General features: G+C 42.2%; 1 protein-coding gene across 1 annotated transcript; it reads right to left on the reverse strand.

The window, feature by feature from the left end:
• C20H6orf163 (chromosome 20 C6orf163 homolog) lies at nt 1–19,585 on the reverse strand. Its single transcript, XM_021642679.2, has 5 exons — nt 19,438–19,585; nt 16,911–17,005; nt 15,312–15,419; nt 10,369–10,571; nt 1–494 (listed from the first exon to the last, which is right to left on the reverse strand). The coding sequence occupies exons 1-5, from the start codon at nt 19,583–19,585 to the stop codon at nt 62–64; spliced, it is 987 nt and encodes a 328-aa protein (XP_021498354.1). The 3' UTR covers nt 1–61.
• Nucleotides 19,586–19,958: the final 373 nt, after the last annotated feature.

Here is a 19,958-nt window from a genome sequence, read left to right on the forward strand (position 1 = left end):
TGAGTATATTTATTTGGCTTTGGAGAGCTGTCTTTTGCTGTGGCGTTTCAGCTGATGATTTCTAGTCAGCACCGGATTCATTTTCTTTCTCAAGGTTGGAAGGTGTTTTCTTCCTTTCCGGCAGGATAAAGTCAGCGTGCCCTGGGGAGAGCTTGGGGAAGGTGAAGTTGATGTACTTTTGAAACGCCTCCCTGGTTTCCTGTAGCTCCTCCTCCAGAAAATCTTTCCAGTTTGTCATGATTCCCAGCTGCTTTGCCACAGACACCAGCTCCCCCTGGGTGTCAACCAGTTTATACATCACGTTGTCAAGAGTGGCCTGATGTGTTTTTCTCGCTTCTTGAAGCACTTCTTGCACTTCTTCTTGCTTCTGCCTCTGAGCCATGCCATAGTAGGTACTCATTTCATGTTCCTTTGCTTTAATCAACTGGCCAAAGCTTGCCTTCTGGTCTTTAATAGCTGTTACACCAGTATGCACAAGTTTTTCCATGACTTTGCTACAAAAGATCAGAGATTTACAAATTAGATTGACTAGCCACTAGAAACACAATGAATTTATCATTAATAACAGAAGAAACCTGGTACACATGACTATATTACCTATCAATAATCAGTTAAAAAAAATAATTCCCCAGAGGCTGCCCGTGAAGCACTCTGCGGTGGGCCAGAGCAAAACCGCTAGTGTCTCCCGTCTACTGGATGCACGGGCAGTCTGAGCGCTCACTGCCAGAAAACAATGAATACATTATACCTTAAAAAATGAAGAGATTGTTTTTAATTGCCATTTAAATGTACCACAATTTCTGTATCCATTCCTCTGTTGATGGACATCTGAGTTGTTTCCAGGTTCTGGCTATTACAAATAAAGTTGCTACAAACATGGTTGAACAAATGTCCTTGTATACTTGAGCATCTTTTGGATATATACCTAGGAGTGGTATAGCTGGATCTTGAGGAAGCGCTTTTCCTAATTGTCTGAGAAAGCACCAGATTGATTTCCAAAGTGGTTGTACAAGTTTGCATTCCCACCAGCAATGGAGGAGGGTTCCCTTTTCTCCACATCCTCTCCAGCATGTGTTGTCACTTGAGTTTCTCATCTTAGCCATTCTGATGGGTGTAAGGTGAAATCTCAGGGTCGTTTTGATTTGCATCTCCATGATGACTAAGGACATTGAAATTTGGTGGGAACTAGAAAAGATCATCCTGAGTGAGGAATCCCAGAAACAGAAACACATACACACAATATATACTCACTTATAAGTGGATACTAGACATATAATATAGAATAAACCTACAAAAATCTGTGCACCTAAAAAAGGTGAGCTAGAAGGAAGACCCTGGGTAAGATGATCAATCCTCACTCAGAAAGGCAAATAGGACAGACATTGGAAGAAGGAGAAAACAGGAAACAGGACAAGAGCCTGCCTCTTTCAGAGGGCCTCTGAAAGACTCTACCCAGCACTGTATCAAAGCAGATACTGAGACTCATAAACAAACTTTGGGCAGAGTGCAGGGAATCTTATGAAAAAAGGGGGAGATAGAAAGACCTGGAGAGGACAGGAGTTCCACAAGGATAGCAACAGAACCAAAAAATCTGGGCAAAGGGGTCTTTTCTGAGATTGATACGCCAACCAAGGACCATTCATGGAGATAACCTAGAACCCCTGCTCAGATGTAGCCCATGGCAACTCAATATTCAAGTGGGTTCCTAGTAAGAGGAACAGGGACTGTCTCTGATATGAACTCAGTGGCTAGTTCTTTGACTGTCTCCCCCGGATTGGGGGAAGCAGCCTTGCCAGGCCACAGAGGAGGACAATGAAGCCAGTTCTAATGAGACCCAGATAAGCTGGGGTCAAGTGGAAGGGGAGGAGAACCTCTCCTATTCGTGAACTTGGAGGGTGGCATAAGGGGAGATGAGGAAGGGAAGATGGGATTGGGAGGGGAGGAGAGAGGGAGCTACAGCTGGGATACAAAGTGAATAAACTGTAATCAATATAAAAAAATAAAAATTTAATTAAAAAAAATGAAGAGAGAGGGTCAGAGCCCTAAACCCTCAAAGAAGGCATTTCTTTATATCAATTCAGCTCTTTTTTGTTTCCTTGAGACAGTATCATTAATGTCTGATCTTTGTTGTTCTGAGTAGACTTGAACCAATTATGTAACTCAGGCTGACCTTCAATTTTTTTCTTTTTGAGATTATAGTAATTACATCATTTCTCCCTTCTCTTTCCTCCTCTTTGAATCCTTCCACATAGCACTCCTTGCTCTTTCAAAATGTCTTTTTCATTAATTGTTGTTACATACATATATGTGTCCATTACATAATATATATTATATATAAATAACATATAACTATATTTATATTCCTAGACATAAGCTGCTCAATATGCATAATGTTGCTTGTATGTATGTGTCAGCTGACCATTCAATACTGGGTAAAGGAATGGTGTGTTCTTCCCTGGGGAAGGCCATTTCTTCCACTCTCCACATTTCTGGGTTGCCTGTAGTTCCTTGAGTGTGAGCACGGCTCCCTGAGTTCTTCCCAGCCTACTTTGGCATGCCATTGTGGTTGCCCGTGTTTGGCTAATGCTAGGCAGCCATGCTGGTAAGGCTTCATGGGTGCAGCTTCTGACATTATTAGAGACCAAATCTCACAGCAAACTTCCTGATCCTAACTGCCAATTCTTGATCCACCTAAGTGCTGGGTGCTGAGTTTAGGCCAAACCCTAGTTGCTCATCTTTAGGACAGAAGGAAGCAAATTTTAACACAAATACTATTATGAAAAAAAATTCCCAAATAAAATATAATATTTGGTGAGAAGATTGCATAAGTTTATATTCATTTTCTATGTATGGCTTCAAACAAAGCTGGTTTTCATGTTATTTCATCATGTTGTGATACCCTACATATTAAAAGTCCTGAAAAATATAACACTCATTGGAGAAAGAAAAAAAAAGAAAGAATATCATCTTCTTGTCAAAAAATGAGTTTTGATTTCCTGGATATGCATCTTCCCATCAAAGAGTCTCAGGGCCCCTGGGGGTCTTGGACTGTGCTGCTGAGTGACTCTGACCTCTGGTTGCAACATATTTAAATATACGGTTATATATATTTATATATATATAATTGTACAATATAATTATAGTGCCAATATGCAAAGAAAGAGGTTTGGTAGATACAGATATGTAGATAGACCATAAACATAGAAGTTATAACAGCCAAACCTATTAAATTCTTACTAATGTTCCAAGCAGGCCAGCAGGCTTTTGTGTATATATTAACTCCTGAAATTCAATTAGGTAATTTCACTGTTATGTTCAGTTTATGATAAGAACACTAGGGCTCAGAATTTGTCAGAGTTCACTTATAAGTGATAGTAGCAGCATCAGCACTTTGACCCCAGCAGTCTGGGTCTAGGGCAAAGTTCTGAGTCACTGTGGCACACAGTGGACTTCGCTAATTAAACTAGTTTGAGTTAGATGTTTGAAGAATTAAGAAGAAAATAACTACAAATGTTGGCGTAAACTGTTTATGATTTGTAACAGAAATTCTCCCCACCTCCTTCCTTCCTGGTGCTTCCAACACAAATGAAGCCTTTTCAAGACTTGCCTTATGCTACTGTCTAACGTCCACCCTCATAGATTAAGTTTCCTTGCCTTTTTTAGTTCCTTCAGCCTGTCTTTAAAGCTGAGAGACTTTGCTGATATGGACGCATCATGATTCGTGTCTAGTTACTAGGCAATTTTTCTTCCTCCACACAGCTGGGTTTTATTCACCATTGACAGCATGCATTAATGCTTAGCGCTTACTGTGTCCCAGGGTCCATTCTAAGCATTTAACATGAATAGCACATTTCATTTGTGTAAGAACACACTGGGGCTGTTGCTATTTTTGCTTACCCTGTTATCACTCCCTTGGGGTACGTAGGGATGTGAGGCTCAGCAAGAACTGTTAGGATTATTGTTCAACCACACACATGTCCTCGAGCAAGTAGGAGAGTGGCTGCTTTAGCCACTACGTGCTTCAGGTTCATAAGGGTCAGGATGAAATGTTTTGTCAGAAATGTAACACAGTAAAAACAACAATTTGGAACAGTTCTATGGTAACACAGGAAAGGTGAACCCTAGTGCAGTGAGTCAAAGAGACCACCTCGTAGCATTCTGCAACCTCCTGGATGTACAGTGAGAGTCTAGTGACAAAGGATGGAGACATGAATCAAGACAGAATGGAACAAGCCCAAAAGACACCACAAATTTCTAACTGCCAGCATTTAGGACTGCTGGCACATATATATATATGGCCAAAAGAAGGACCAAACGCGGTGTCCGAATCTAGAAGAAAAAAGAGTGAGGTGCTATTAGCAGTACTGAGAGTTTTTAATTCAGTCACACACATAGTCAAGATATAACCAGGTGTTTTAGCAAGCCAATAGGTTGTTAGTGAGACTGGGACCAAAGCCCCTAGGGCCTAGGGCAGAAAAAGACAGAATGAAATGTCCATGACTTTATCCAACAGCCCCAAAGAAGAAGGTGTGCCTCCTGGGTGAGCTGGAAGGTCCCCAGCACTAACCTTACCTAAAGTGAGCTAATCAAGTCTACCTTGGGGAACTGCACCTCTGTCCTAAACACTGATGTCAACATCTTTCAGCAAACAGCTAGCATTTTCCTGAATGCGCTTTTTCAATTTCTTAGCCCAATTCAGAGCTTGAATTTTTGATTCTTTGGACTTTACTCCTTTTGGCATCCTCTCTCCGAGTCTCTAAATTCCAAAGGATATACATGAAATTCTGAAGTTAAGGCCCCAATGTGGGTTGGGATGAAAGCCTGGAGGATGTGGCCTTTTTATCTTTGGATCTGTTCTGCCTGACATGGCTATTGTGGATACAATGAAACACATGTGAATACATATATGAATTATGCAAGTGTAGTTTTCATTAATATTGAGAATTAAGTTTGTTGTTCCAAATAATGTCAAAATTTATAATAGCTGGGTTTGTGAATAACAAAAGCTGAAGAGAATCCATGCTTAAAAGAGATTCATAAGACAAGTTAAATATTTGCAAGCAATAGGAAAAACAGTCAATTTTGTAGTACATTTAAAATGTTTTTCTGAGCGTACAAACTGACTGATTTGTCTTCTGTAAAAGAAGGACGAGGAAGTGCTGAAGGAAAGGACATGTCAGTGCTCTTGTTATTTCATTCCCTATTTAGTCTTGCTTGGACTTGATTTCTCCTCAAATGTTTGAAAGATCACTGTGGATGGGAGACAGCCGCGAAGGCTGGAAGTAAAGGCAAGGCCCAGAGTCCACGTCACACGAGAAATAAGACTGGCAGTACTCTGCATGTTATCCATGGGTGCCAGCCAGCAACGACACTCTCACCGGGCGCTGCCAGACTTCCAGCAGAAGCGATGGCAGGTTCCGCTGGGAAACATCCAGGGCACAGTCCGAGGAAGCACCCGCATTCTCTGTAAGCAGCACGGTACCTGCCGTCTCTATTTTCATTAGGCTACAGACTTGGAGTTTTGAAATATTTGCTCCATGTAAGCATGGTGCTGGCATAAATGCAACCATTTTTAATAGAGTTTCAGGGCATGTCTACAGTTACAAGACTAGGCTGATATTTTATAAAATAGGTTCATAGTGAATAAAAAGGGCATTAAACAAAACATGCTCTGATGTCTAATAATTCAACCTTACTCGCAATGGAAGGAAACGTGAAATATCTGTACTAGAATATATCTCTCTGTTTTTCTGCACCATGAGAGACTTTTTCTTAGCCTCTGTTAAAATGGTCTAAGATGTATTATTGGGAAAAAAAAACATTTTTAAAGAAAACACATCAGTGGTTGCTCCTCCTCTTCTCCTTAAATGATATATTTCACTTTTCTCATTCAGATGGCCAGCAGTCCATTTTCATGCCTCTGTCAATGTCCATTAATAAATATTCTAGTTTAAAGATGGTAAGAACCAATGAATCCCTTTCCCCATAGACAACTACTAGATTTTTATAACATTAACACCTCAAAATCATCTTACATGAAGTGGTTTGGTGCTGCGCAGAGCGGATCGCTTGCTTGGCTAGCCAATAAAGACTTGATAATCCACTTTTCATTTGCAGCACTGAACTACTACCTTTTTTTCAACAGGTACAACCACTGTGCTTAACGAGAAAATGCATTTTATTTTTCTGCCTGGGACACTGAAATCTTCCCTGACAGGGCAGGAGGAACAGTGATCCCCTGGAATTGGAGTTACAGGCATTGTAATAAGTGTGGAAGAAATATCCAGAAGCCAGCCTTCTGTAGCACACTTGCTTCTTGGGGTTCAGTGAAATTCTTAAACCTTCCATTGGCGCTGTCTCATTTTACAAGAAACCCACTTCTGTTTCCAAGACAGATTTTACTTGTGTTTGGCTAGCTACATCTTACTATGAAGCACAGGGTGGCATGGACGCCTGTTTGTCCTGCCTCCGCATATTCCACTGAACCTGGTGTCCCCCAGAAAGAGGGATGAGAAATATATAAAGGGTCTGTATGTGGTGGTTACTGAATAGAGATAATTGTCATAAAATTATAACCATTAGAGACAGGTTAAAAAAAAAAAGTGTTCAACACATTTAGCCAGCAGGGAAATTCACACTAAAACCACTTTAAGGTTTCCCCTCAGCTCAGTCAGAATGGCCATCGTCAGGAGAATAAACAAAAAATGTTAAGAGTGGCTATGGGGAAAAGAGAACCCTTACGTGCTGCTGGTAACCTGGTACAGCCTCTGTGGAAATCAGTCTGGAGTCATCCCAAAGAACTACTAGATGATCTAGCTGGATCATTCTTGGGTGTCTACATAAAGGATTTTATATTGCGCTACAGAGACACATGGCCATCAATGTTCACTGATAGATAGCTGATTCTTCACTATAGCTAGGAAAGGAAATCAATCTAGAAGTCCATCAACTGATAAATATGTAAGAAAATGTGGTTTATTCAGTACATATACACAATGGGATTGTTGCTTGGCTGTAAAGAAATTAGGAGATCGGAAGACATTCTAGGAATGGTCTCTAGCCCACTCCTTGATCAAGCTCCAGCTCTGCTCAGGAACATTGTGGACTCCACTGTCTGTCTTTCTATTGGCATTATGCAGTTCCCACCAGAACTATGAAGTTATGCACTGAGCTCTGACTACAGCATTGGAGGATTTTTCTACCCTCAATTCCAGACTCTTCCACTTAAATACAAAATGTTCCAAAGGCCTAAGAACCACATGGTCAGGTTTATCAGAGCAACTGTCTTGATTCTTGGTAATGATTTTCTGTACTAATTTTCTTGTTGCTGCACAAAAACACCAGACCCAAGCAGCTTAAGAAAGTAAGGTTTTGTTTCTGCTTACAGCTTGGGGGTGTGGCCCATCACAGTGAGAAGCATGTGGTAGTGGAATCACATTGCATCCATAGTTGGAAAGCAGAGGCTGATGGTGTGCAGGTGTTCTGCTTGCATTTTCCTTTTTATTCACTGTAGAATCCAGCCCAACCCACAAACTCTCTCACAGACATTCCCAGAGCTTTGTATACAGGTGCCTCTATGTGCTATGAAGTTATCTCTATGCCATCGTATCCAAATAAACTCTTCAGTCGAATTTTAATTCTTTCTCCCTCCACAGATTAGTTTCTGTAAATAGTCTAAAAAGGACTGGAACTTAGTAATGCCTAGAAATAAGATCTGGTACCCTGCAAGTTTAGCTGATCAGAATAAATTTGTAGCATTTGTTTAGTGAGTTACAAGAGCTAGGAGTGTAGCTCAATTCTAGAGCACCTGCAAAGCATGCAAACAGCTCTAGGTTCAATCCCTACCACTCCAGGAAAATGAGAAAAAACAACAAAGAAAACGAATAAAGTTGTTCCATAGAACAACTCCGCATCTGTGTTAGGCATTCTGTAAGACTGATTGACTAATGAAAACTCCAGTGACACGGGGAATAGGATGTTCTGGACACAGGCTCACATGATCTTAGGCTATGTTTAGCCTCGCAAGGAGTCATTATTGCATACTTCTGTATTTGACCTAGTATCCTTGCGGACTATCAGGTAAGTTCTTTCTTTAATGTGCAAAAAGACCCCTTAACTTCCACCAGCCCAACCTTAAGACCAATAATGTCACCAGGTAACACCTGCGGCCTGGAACAGAGACTTCCTTTTCTGTGGCACGCCTACCTGCCCAGTGTCTCCACCGACGTATTTAAAAATGCTCTGATTTATAAATTTGTTCTGTTCGGATAAGAACTTCACAAGAGAGTTGTGGAGACAGCTGAGTCAACAAAGTGCTTGCCTTGAGAGTGTGAGGACGTGAGCTTGACTCCCGGAGCCCATATGAGAGAGAAAAAGATAGACAGAGAGAGAGAGAGAGAGAGAGAGAGAGAGAGAGAGAGAGAGAGAGAGAGAGAGCATGGTGCTGCATGTTTGAAATCCCAGTGCTGGAAAGGGCAAGTAGTAGATTCCTGGGACTCACTAGCTAGCCTAGCCTACTTGGCAAATTCTAGTGCAATGTCTGTCCCAAGGGGCAAAAAAAAGTTTATGTAATGGGAGATAAGACCTGAGTTTATCCTCTGGCCTCTATACTCATGCACACAATGTGAACATACCCAAGCATGTATGTGACTGTAACCATGCTAGTTGAGATAAGCTGAATCTGCTTTCTAGGCCCTGGTAACTCAGTGCTTTTGCTCTAGAATAAACTTTCTCCTATTCCCTCTGAGATAAGAACAGTTTTAACATTAACAAATGGCTTCCCATGTACCAGGCTCTCCTCTAGACAGTTTGAAACCATGAGTGAGAAAAACAGAGGTTTTAGTTGGATGTATTTAAGCAATAGACACAGCAGTTCTCTAAGGATGGAAAAGGTGGAAGTTGAAAACCCTTACAGGTAAGCCTCACAGAGGAAATTGTTGAAGGGGGGTGGTGGGAAACAATGAGCAAGGGAGAATGCAGGAGCCTGCCAGTGTCTGTGAGGAGTGAGGCGAGCTACTCTGAAGGGAGAGCCTGCCCTCTGGTAGGTGGAGAGGAGGGGAAAGGGAACAGAAGGTCCGCCATCCGCTGTACTTATTTTCTAAGCAAGTGTTCCCTAGTCACAGTGTTCCCTAGTCACAAGTGGTTCTCAACTTTCCTAATGCTGGAACGCTTTCATATAGCTCCTCATGTTGTGGTGACCCCAACCATAAAAGTATTTCATTGCTGCTTCGTGGCTGTACTTTTGCTACTGTCATGAATCGCAAAGTAAGTATCTGATATGTGACCCCCAAATGGGTCGTGACCCACAGGTTGAGAACCACTGCTCTGGGGGGAAGGTATCCGGAATGTCATCATTCTCCAGCCCTCTTTCTGTCCATTGGCATGGCTAGCTTTAACTCTGGGAGAAGATTTGTCTTTAAGACATTACCTGCTAATTATGCACAGATAAATATGCTTAAGCAGCAAAAAGAAAAAGGGTCAAACCCAAGACATGGAAGCCAAACAGGAAGACTGCATCTTGGTTTTGCTGCTATAGCTTGGGGGGTCTTGGACAGGTCACTCAACATCTGAAAACATAGTTTTCTCTTATACCCAGTAGGCCGTGGGCTCTCGACTGGGGTTATCTTAGTCTGTTCTCTCTCCTTTCTCTCTTCTCTCTCCCTCTCTGTCTTGCTCTCTTTCCCTCTCTCCCCCCTCCCCTCCATCTTCTCCCCTCTCCACTCACACATACATACTTATGTACAATATAATCTGTGGTTATATACATATATATAACATATCAAAGGATACGGAAAGATATAGGCCTCATTATAAAAAGTGTTTATTCGGGGGAGCCAAAGAATAAAGCAGCAAATAGGGACCTGTTTGTTTTTCTCCACTCATTTCCATAAAGCCAATATTTTTATGTATTCACCCATTAGTTTACACAGAAAAGACCAAGAATTATCACATCCTCAACAATGTGTGAGCTAGACTGGAAAAGCTGACTTTTAAGTGTTTAAGGAAAAGTGTTTATTGGTTGTTCTCAGCCTTGTAGTATTGGAGAGACAAACTGAGAAACAATACTCTGATGGGTGGCTGTTCGCTGAGGATGTGAGCTACGGCCGAGAGTAAGTAAGATATGGTCAGCCCGTACGCTTAGTGTTGAATATTTGAGCACTTGTGCTACCATTTCCTAAATCAACCTTTCTCTTCCTCTCTCCCTTCTCCTCCTCCTTCTCTTTCCCTCTCTCCTAAGTTTGTTAATATTGGTATTTGATATATCGCACAATAAAGCCAGGAAGTGCTGGGCAGTATTCCCTTTCACATTTTAACCTAATGTCTTTCTCTAGGTGGATTTTAACAGGGTCACATGTTAATTTGCAGTACCTTTTCTCTTCCTCGACAGCTTCCTGGGCAAGCTTTCGTTCTTCTTCCCTGGCCTTCTTCACAGCCTCTATCTTCTCCCTGTGGCATTCCATCATTATCCTCTGGATTCTGTGGACCATGCGTTGCTCTGCAGCCGAGTTCTCTCTCTTCAGCTCAGCATCCATGTTTTGGAACATCTCCTTCTTGGTTTTAGCCTCCACATCCTTAAAGAAAGGGAATGGAAAAACTGGATTTAGATATTATACATTTGCTGTCTTAAAAACGAACACTAAGAGGCAAGACCCACCACAGTTTCATTTATCTGATATAATGGACACCTGTTAAACAGATGATTTAAAAGCAGCTGTAAGTTATATGGAAATTTTTCATTTAAGTGAATTATTCACACTGTGTGTGTGTGCATGCAAATACAAACACACACACACACACACACACACAAGATCATGTTGAAAGGCAGTGTGCAAAAAGGAAAATAGATTACAAGGGGTGTGGTTAAAGTTTTCTGGCTACTTTTAATTTTCTCTCTTTTTCAGAGCTGGTGGCCAAACCTAGGGTCTCACAGGTGTCAGATTCTAGCTAGGCTATAGCTCCAACCAAATGCCTTTGTGGCCCCAGTATCGTCGCACATGGAAATATAGATGTAACACTGGGAAATGACAGAAATAAACACCCTGGAGAGAACCTAAGGCTCAGGCAGAAAACACACACATCACTCCAGCCACATGAGCCGGCCTACGAGGCCCCACTGCTGCTCCACCTTCCACGTCATTGGGTTGCTACTCTTCTTCATTCCTGAAGGAGACAGGAACTCCATTGTTCTAGGGCAGGAGGACCTGTGCAGTATTTTCAACCAAGTAGAGAAAGGGAGTAGCAGTCAAACCATTATTTGGGGAGGAGTCTCACAAAAGGACGTAGAGGAAGAACCTGTCACTGTTTTTGGAGCTGCCTACTAACTCATAGTGTGCCAGCACCCTGCTGGGCAAAGGTGCTGCCAGCACAAGAATGCCCGGAGCCCCGTTCATGGAGGACTCACTGCACAGCGGGGGAGAGCAAGGATTGCATTCGTACTCAAGATTTGCTGTTTCATATTCGCTCCTTGTAATTGCATAATTGTATCAGAAATGTCCTTAAGGAAGGAAGAACAACTAATATGTCCTGAACTTTCAAAACCTTCATTAAAAGGTAAATTTTTAAATCTACTTCAGGGTTGTCAGAGCATCCACACAGCTCACTAGTGACAGGACTGGAGACGGAGACCACAGTTCTCAGTATCAGTCTCCTCATCACTGGCTAAGATGATGGAGTCTTTTAAGAAACCTTACTTTCTCTCTAGAAAAGTCACAATTTTATGAGATAGTTATAGCAGTCTAACCTTCCCTCTCCTCTTCCTTCCCTCTCGTCCTTCTTTCCTTCCTTTTAGAGCTGCAGAATCTCATCTTCCCGGAGTGTCAAGCAGGAAAGGTACTGGCTGAGTTTTGCCTGATCTCTTTAGCACCTTTCTGGGAGCCTGAGGGAGCCAGAGAGCCTCAACTGAGGCTGCACGTAAAGAGAACTCTGAGTGTCAAGGAAAGGTGCGCTTGCTTTTAACTTCTTGGAAAGACCGTCTCTGTGATAGCATTATTGATTAGAAGGAGTGTGCGTATAGATCAGTGGTAAAGCATTTGTTCTAGTGTAAGTGAAACCCCGAGTCCAACCTCCAGCACTGAAAAATTGTTAGAACCCGGTGTCCTCAGAAGAAAAGATTTCTCTTTCTTTCTTCTTTCTTTCTTTCTTTTTTTTTTTTTTTTTGTTGTTGTTGTTTTTGCTTTTTCTCTTTCTTTTTCTCTGTGTAGCCCCGACTGTCCTGGAACTCACTCTGTAGACCAGGCTGGCCTTAAACTCACAGTGATTCGCCTGCCTCTGCCTTCCAGGTGCTGAGATTAAAGGCCTGAGCCACCACAGCCTGGCCACCACCTCCTCCTCCTCTTCCTCTTCCTCCTTTTTAATATTTATTTATTTCTGAGCATGGTGGTGCATACTTGTAATCCTAGCACTGGGGAAGGCAGAGGCATGCAGATCTCTGTGAGTTCAAGGCCAGCCTGGTCTACAAAGTGAGTCCAGTACAGCCAAGGCTACACAGAGAACCCTGTGTACAAACCCTGTCCCAAAACAAAACAAAACAAAACAAAATAAAACAAAACAAAGCTTTATTTATATATCTTAAGTATATGGGTATTTTGTCTTCACAGCAGTTAAGGGCATCAGATCCCATGGGGCTACAGTTATAGATGATTGTGAACCTCCGTGTGGGCGCTAGGAATTTAGCTCAAGACCTCTGGAAGAGCAGCCAGTACTCTCACCTTGAGAGCCATCTCTCCAGGCTAAGAGAAAAAGTTTTCAACTTTTCATTTTGGCTACTCAAGAATAGGAGCAAACTGGGTGTGGCAGCCCGTCCCAGCACTCAGAAGGCAAGAAGATCACCGTGAGCTTGAGGCCAGTTTACACAGTGAGACCCTGGTCCAAAGTCGTCACGGGGCTGGAGAGGTAGGCTGGAGGAGAGTGACAGTGCTTGCTGGCGAAGCATGGTGGCCTGAGGCTGAACCCCCAGCATCCATGCAAGACACGATTGCTCATGCCTGTAACCCCAGCATGGGAGAGAGACAGAGGGACCCTGGCCTCTCACTGGGCCAGTCAGCCTATCCAGATCCGTTAGTTTTCAGTTCAGTAAGAGGCCTTGTCTGAAGGTAATAAAGAAATACAACCTGGGTTCAGCAAGATGGCTTAGTGGGCAAAGGAGCCTGCCTCCAAGCCTGACAGCAAGAGTTCAATCTCTGGGTCCACATGGTGGAAGGGACAGAAAGTTCTCTAATCTCTACATGTATATACTGCACATGTGTGTACACACACACACACACACACACACACACACACACCACACACACCATACCACACCACACCACAACACAGCACACTAAAACAAAAGAACCACAAGCAGAGAGAAACAACAGAATCCAGCTTTAAGAATCTTTACAGAATGGCTTCAAGTGGTAAAATTTGAAAACAGCTATAGAAAAAAAATGTTGGTTGCTTACAAATGCTATGTGGGTTTTCATTGCAGAAGGCTTTGTCTCTTAAATCTCTCATTCTTAACAATAAAATATGTTGAATGTTAATATCACCAAATGTCTTTAACACTTATTTTATTTCGTAAAAAAGAGTACAATAAAATATTCTGATGTTTGCTTCATGCTCTTGAGTTCTTTGTTTTCACTAAGGACACGTTGATTCATATTTCCCTGTTTATACTGAGGCTGGGCAGTTAGCTCACAGAGCTGGCTTCGATCAGCAACCACGCCAAACCTGGCCAACCTGGCAGCTGGGGCCAAGCAGGGCTTGTACTCCCAGACCAGAACTGTGCGGCAGGGCTCCCTTTTCCTGTTGGTCCTCGGAGGACAAGTATAGTTCAGTTAACCTTACTTGGTACACAATTAGTATATGCTAGGTGTTCCTTGTCGAAACAATGAATGGTTCATTCATAGGCCCATAGTCCCTAAGCTGCTTCTCCATCCTGTTCCTCGTAGCCTCTGCCACTTTCCTGTGGCCTCTGCCCATGTACCACACACATTTGTCCTCCTCTGTCTCTCCCTTGGCCAAATGTAAATATAGTTCTGTGTGCTGGTCCTCTGAACAAGCTTTGTGACAGATATTGAACTGAGCGCTGACTCCCTCTGCTTGCATCCTCAACCAGTTTGCAAGTTAGAGAGTTCCTCTTGACCAGCCACCATATCTAACAATGGAGGAACAGATAGGGAAAATGTAGTATATATTCAGGATTTCATTGTTGTTGTTTTCAGGAAATTTGATGCAACTGTAGGTAATTATGAATTAAGCCAGTCTCAGAAATAAATAGCATCCTTCCTCTCATATATGGTTCCTAGATTTTTGTGTTCATACATAAAATCATCTCTGGATATATGATATGAAAGTAGAAGCAAAACTGTCCAGAGAAACAAAAGCAACTACTGGGAGGGATAAGGATGGGGAAAGAAGGTAAGGAGGTGATGTTGTCAACATGCAATATATATTTACAGGCACACATACAATATATACATGTATGTGTGTGTCCTGAAATGTCCTTACACAGCGCACTGTTGTGCACAAGTAATGAATATAACAGTGACAACTTAAAATGAAAAAAGAGTTCCTCTTATCCTTTGACCATTGGTCCTACTAAAAATACTTAAGATACAGCTAAGATGTCCCTCCTTACACAGGCAGGAAGTATGTCAGGATGTATGCTTACCTCTGATTGGATGTAGGTGAGAGGTATACAGGCAGGAAGCACATCAGGAGGTATGTTTGCCCCTGATTGGACCCAGCAGGAAATAGGTATCCTTATGGGTATGCCTTTTTAAGCCTCTGCAAAATGTGACTCATCACCAGTTTTTATGAACCCAGGAATGGACCTGGCCAGAGTTCATCCTCCTGGACAGTATTTAATTAAAGATTGCTTCAAATTTGGCTTACCAAAAACCAAATGTCCCTCTTGGCAATGCAGAAAAGGCAAATGCAGGGAAAAGTATGCAACCAAGACTCCCAGGTAGACAGCTTGCTCTATTGGTTCAAAGTCTGAGTCCCTGCCAGGTCAAGGCACATTACTGGATACCAGGGCTCATATAGACAGAAGGCAAATTGCCCCTGCGGATGAGGACATGTTAGGGAGCCAGACAGCCAACAACTAGTCAGATAGTCAGTTCCTTGATTGCACTGGTGACTCGTGCTATTCGAGTGCTGTGACAAAACCTTGCATCCTGTCAATCACGGAGAGCCCCGCCCAGCCTTTACGGAATACTAATGTGGGCTTTTCCACCCCCATCTACCCGCATCAACTAACATAAGCACTTCCTCTTTCCTAACTTAAATGCTTTTTAAAAAGACAACGAGCCAGCCCTTATATAGAAAACCTTTAACTCTTTTTTATGTTGTTCTTCCATCAACTGCATTTCGAATCTGTGTCTGTCATTTGCGTCTTCAAGTGCTTTCTCCACGGCTTGTTTTTGGAGTTCAGTAGCCTTTGAAAGAAAAGGTCCATGTATCCATTAGTATTTCAGAGTAAGCACAGAGAAGGTGGTCGCTATTGAAGAAGTTGGCAAGTTAGGTTTTCATGCTTCATGAAAATTAGTCCCTGCCATGGGGCCCCTAACTGCACTGTTCTGACTCCAACTTCCCACCGGAGCCTGGCCACCTTTGCCCACTGGAGCCTGGCCACCTTTGCCCACCGGAGCCTGGCCACCTTTGCTGCTCTGAGACGTATTAAAGGCGGGGCAGCTCTGTTATATATATGATATGAACCTTGTATCGTGCCAATCACTGAGGTTCCCTCCCAACCTTTGTGGAATACTAATCTGGACTTTACTGATGATGGCATCACCCCTGCAAAATTATAGAATAGGTATATACATATATATATATATGCAGTTGGTATATTAATCTAGAAAACATAGAGAATGAAACAGATACATAAAGCTGAAAGGAGCTAAACAGAGAGGATGAATACCACCAAGGCCCCCTCATCAGGAGTTCAGAAAAGAATTTTTATTAGATTATTTAAAGACAATGCTCAGATATTGGGTAAACTTATATTCAAACCATAGATTATTCATAAAAGCATTTTTATGTATTGGATATTTGAGTAATTGATGACTCTTAACATTTGATTTTTATTACCTCTAGATTCTTGACATCATGCCTTATCTTGCCCAGAAGAGCTTTAATTCCCTTTAGAAGGTCATTTATTCAATTCATCTATGATTGGACGTAGCGAGGGCTAAGGGTTTGAGGCTTCATTGTCTTCCTACTGTGCATCAGGCAGAACTTCCTTCCTTCACTCTTCAAACACCCCCACAGCTCTCAGAAGCCGTGGATGCACCAGGATTTGGGCTTTTTGTTTTGCTTTTTTCATTCACATGGGTCCCTTCTTAGATTGCCCAGGCTAGTCTTGGTCTTGCCAGCCTAATCCTGCTCCAGCCTCACCCTGCCCAGGCCCCCTGTGTAGCTAACACTGCAGGAATGTACCATGGTGACTAGAAGCACCAGGAACTTTATATAAGGAGAGTAGGTCAAGTTAAGGCATTTGGGGAAATAGGCATTTAGTTCAGAAGTATTTATTACACACTACACATATTGATAGTCCATAATGGATATAAGACCATAATAAACAGTTTACAACAAAGATGCCCCCCTCCTTAAGTTTCAGTCAAACTAGAATAAAGTAGCCAGTCATCCACCCAAAGGGCAACTTGGAAGGAAGTTCTTGACAGGACCTGCTTCGGACCAAGCATTGCCTCATGCCAAATGCATTCCTCCACTGAACCCTTCAGCAATCCTTGGAGGAGGGAGTGGTTGCTATCCCTCCTTATGGATGAAGAAGCCAAGAATGCAGAGGGCAAAAGACTATGCCCAAGAATCCAGTTAGTCAAGACTCCGTGGGTGGTCTCTTGCCTGCTACTCTGGATTTGCAGATTTAGATAAATGCAGAGTGCAGAAACAGTAGAGGCCTTTACCTGCAACCACACTTTAGCTTCTGCCTTTTCAATGCTTTCCTTGAGTGAGACCTCTTGAACCTTCTCTTCTTGGCTCAGAATATTTGCTCCAATATCTGTGTGTTTGGAGAAAAATGATTACAGACCCCTGCCGATTGTCCCCTGGTTTTTGTCTCTGTTGCTAGCTATGTATGTGAGCTGTCTAGGAAACACAGTCAGTCATTAACTTATTTTGGAAGAATTGAAGCCACCATGTTGGACACACAGCTTCTCACTCTGCTGTGCCCCAGCCTACAGTCTCTTCTTCAAAGACGCCCCGTTGGAAGGGTAAGTTTTCCACTAACTAAGAGGGAACTCATTACTTAGGCCTGAACAGAGTCAGTTACCTTTTCACATACCCCATCTGAGCAGTCGGCCATGAAAAGTAAATGCCCTGCAAAATGCAGCACACTCCACGCAGAATGAGAATCCCCGGGGCAGCAGCACAGTCCCCCTCCACTCTCCCTGCTTTTGGCAGGGAGCTTTCTCTAATACATCATGTGTATGTCTTCACTAGTGTTGGCCTTTCCAGCTCTGTCCGCTGGGGACTGATATGTGCTTCTAGTTTACTGTAACTCCATCAATGATCTAATATGACTTCCACATAATAATACCCCAGAACACCTTCTCCATCAAAGTATAACTCCAGAGACAGTAGAGAGCCACACAAAGTCAGAGAAGTAGGGACAGTCCTGGACCTTGAGCTAAGAACTGAGCCCTTTGGCCTGGCCTCAGGATTTGCACATTTTCTTACCTGAGATGGCCCTTAAATTGTTACAGTGCCTAGCTTGAAAATCCCTCAGTAAGGATGCTACTGGTATGTGTGTTTGATCAATATATCCTGCTGGAATTATGGGTTCCACCTTTCTCATCAACTTTCTCATTTCACTGGTGTGGTAAGATTGCCAATAGCATCATCCAAGTTGCTTGGCCTTTCTTTCTTATAGAAGCTTGCCTGGAATCAGGCACATCCTGGACCAGCCATACTTTTCCCTAGATTTTTTGCATAAAGGACATGAAGAAAAAAACAGTTTCTTCTCCTCTGGGATTTCTAAGCTGGGGCTATTAGGTATGAGAACTACTTGTATCCAGATAATTTTCTAGATGCTGGAGTAGGCCTGACTACAGTACTAACTCAGCCAATTCACTGAGTTTGAGCAAGGTAGACCAAAATCTTTTTAAAATTTTTATTTATTTTTATTTTATATACATTGGTCTTTTGTCTGCTTGTATGTCTGTGTGAGGGTGTCAGATCCCATGAAACTGGAGTTACAGACATTTGTGAGCCATCGCGTGGGTCCTGGGAACTGAACCCAGGTCCCTCTGAAAGAGTAGCCAGTGCTCTTAACTGCTAAGCCATTGCTCCAGTCCCCGGTAGAATAAAATTTTGATGACAGATTCCACCTTCAGTTTTTGTTAAAAGAATCAAGAAGTTCTATCACAAAATTCTACTTTATGTGTTCTGTTCTAAGTTGTTGCGATCACCGACAGCTGAAAGATATATTCTGTGGGAGTAAACGTCACCACTAGGTTATTAAGGTGTCGTTTAAATTTTATAATTATTCATTAAAAGATAAAGTATGTCTGAGAATGAGGATAACATTGTCTTGGGTCTAAAAAATACTTTAGAGATTACAATTAATAATCCATATGAAAACTTTACTGAAGGTTAAAATCAGTTTGAAAACTGGCATTACAGAGGATGTTTGCAATGCTATTCCCCTTGCCTTTCAGCTCAGCTGTCTAACTTCTTTTAGTAGATTGGTGAAATTAAGTAACCACTAGTTTACCACATTCATGGCAAAGAAGACAGGAAGAATACTTGAGGAGTCCTTTAAAAATATATACAAAATCCAGGATTTGGTTGAAAATTTTCTGGGCATAAATGAGAAATGGAAATGAATGATAAATCATTTGGTTATATACTGTGTGTATATATGTGTGTGGTAAATATCCATGTTATTTATAGGTATCTGTTTTTGTTACTAGCTACAAAGTAGTGGCCAAGTTTCTTCCACTCATTAACTGGGGCGTTTTCTCTCCTGTATGTAAGGAAAGTCCCCAAGAGCAGGCCAAGTGGAGAAGAACAAACATTGACCATGATGTTCCAGAGACACTAGTTCATTAAACCTTCAAAACAACTTAGAAGATACTTATTAATGTTCTTATTCACTAGAAACATGTTGAGGGGCTGAAAACTCTAGCCCATGCACAAAACTGTTGAGTGGCTGCATTCCAACATGTTACCATGTCCTGATGAAATTTCTACAGAGGCAAGCAACCTCAGACAAGGAAGAGCTGAAAAGAATGACACGTGGTGCTATTCCGTATTAGAACAAAGGAAAAGAATGCAATTGCTGCTGGGCTCTCCAGAGAGAGAGTGGCAGGTGGATCTCTGTGAGTTAGTGGCCAGCTTGGTCTACAGAGTGAGTCCAGGACAGCCAGACCTATGTAGAGAGACCCTGTCTCAAAAGATTCCCACCCCCCAAAAAAGAGTAAAATTACTTACTTAGTATGTCTTTATGCGTGTAAAAGCGTGTCTTAAATGGTTTGTATTCATGGATCCGTTTGAAGGTTTCCCCAAAAGGGGCTGGTGGAATTATTTTATTGCAAACAGCACAGCAAACAAAATTAGTATAATCTGGATTCTTGATCATAGTTAGATTTCTGATATTTTTACTACTTACAATCAAGATAATATCAGGTTCAAAAAAAAGGTAGTTTCAAGAGAAGTCTAAGAAAGCTGAAAGAGAGTCAGAGTTTTAAGATCTTGCTAGAGGCTGGTCAGGACCAAATGATTCATCATGATTAGGCAGTGTTCTACAAATGTTACTAACAGCCACTGCCATACAAGGGGTGGACACTGGATACAGGAAGAGAAAGTGGTGGCTCCCTCCCAGTGACTAGCAGTAAGCTGCCAACTTACTTAACAACTGTTGCTAGGTAAGGCAACAGTTGCTTCATAAAAGCAACTTGAAATGATGGCAGCTGAGAGCAGACATGACTGCTTCGTTTCCCTGAGTGCCCTCT

Source organism: Meriones unguiculatus, chromosome 20 (genome assembly GCF_030254825.1).
Source record: "Meriones unguiculatus strain TT.TT164.6M chromosome 20, Bangor_MerUng_6.1, whole genome shotgun sequence".
NCBI lineage: Eukaryota > Metazoa > Chordata > Mammalia > Rodentia > Muridae > Meriones > Meriones unguiculatus.

What these genes read in the sequence shown, in the direction of transcription:
- C20H6orf163 (XM_021642679.2), bottom strand. Translation starts at nt 19,585, where the DNA reads ATGATCAAGAATCCAGATTATACTAATTTTGTTTGCTGTGCTGTTTGC. An exon ending in AAGCTAAAGTGTGGTTGCAG is followed by an intron (nt 15,420 to 16,910) that starts GTAAAGGCCTCT and finishes TTTCTTTCAAAG; the next exon opens with GCTACTGAACTCCAAAAACA. An exon ending in AACATAAAAAAGAGTTAAAG is followed by an intron (nt 10,572 to 15,311) that starts GTTTTCTATATA and finishes CCTTTCTTTAAG; the next exon opens with GATGTGGAGGCTAAAACCAA.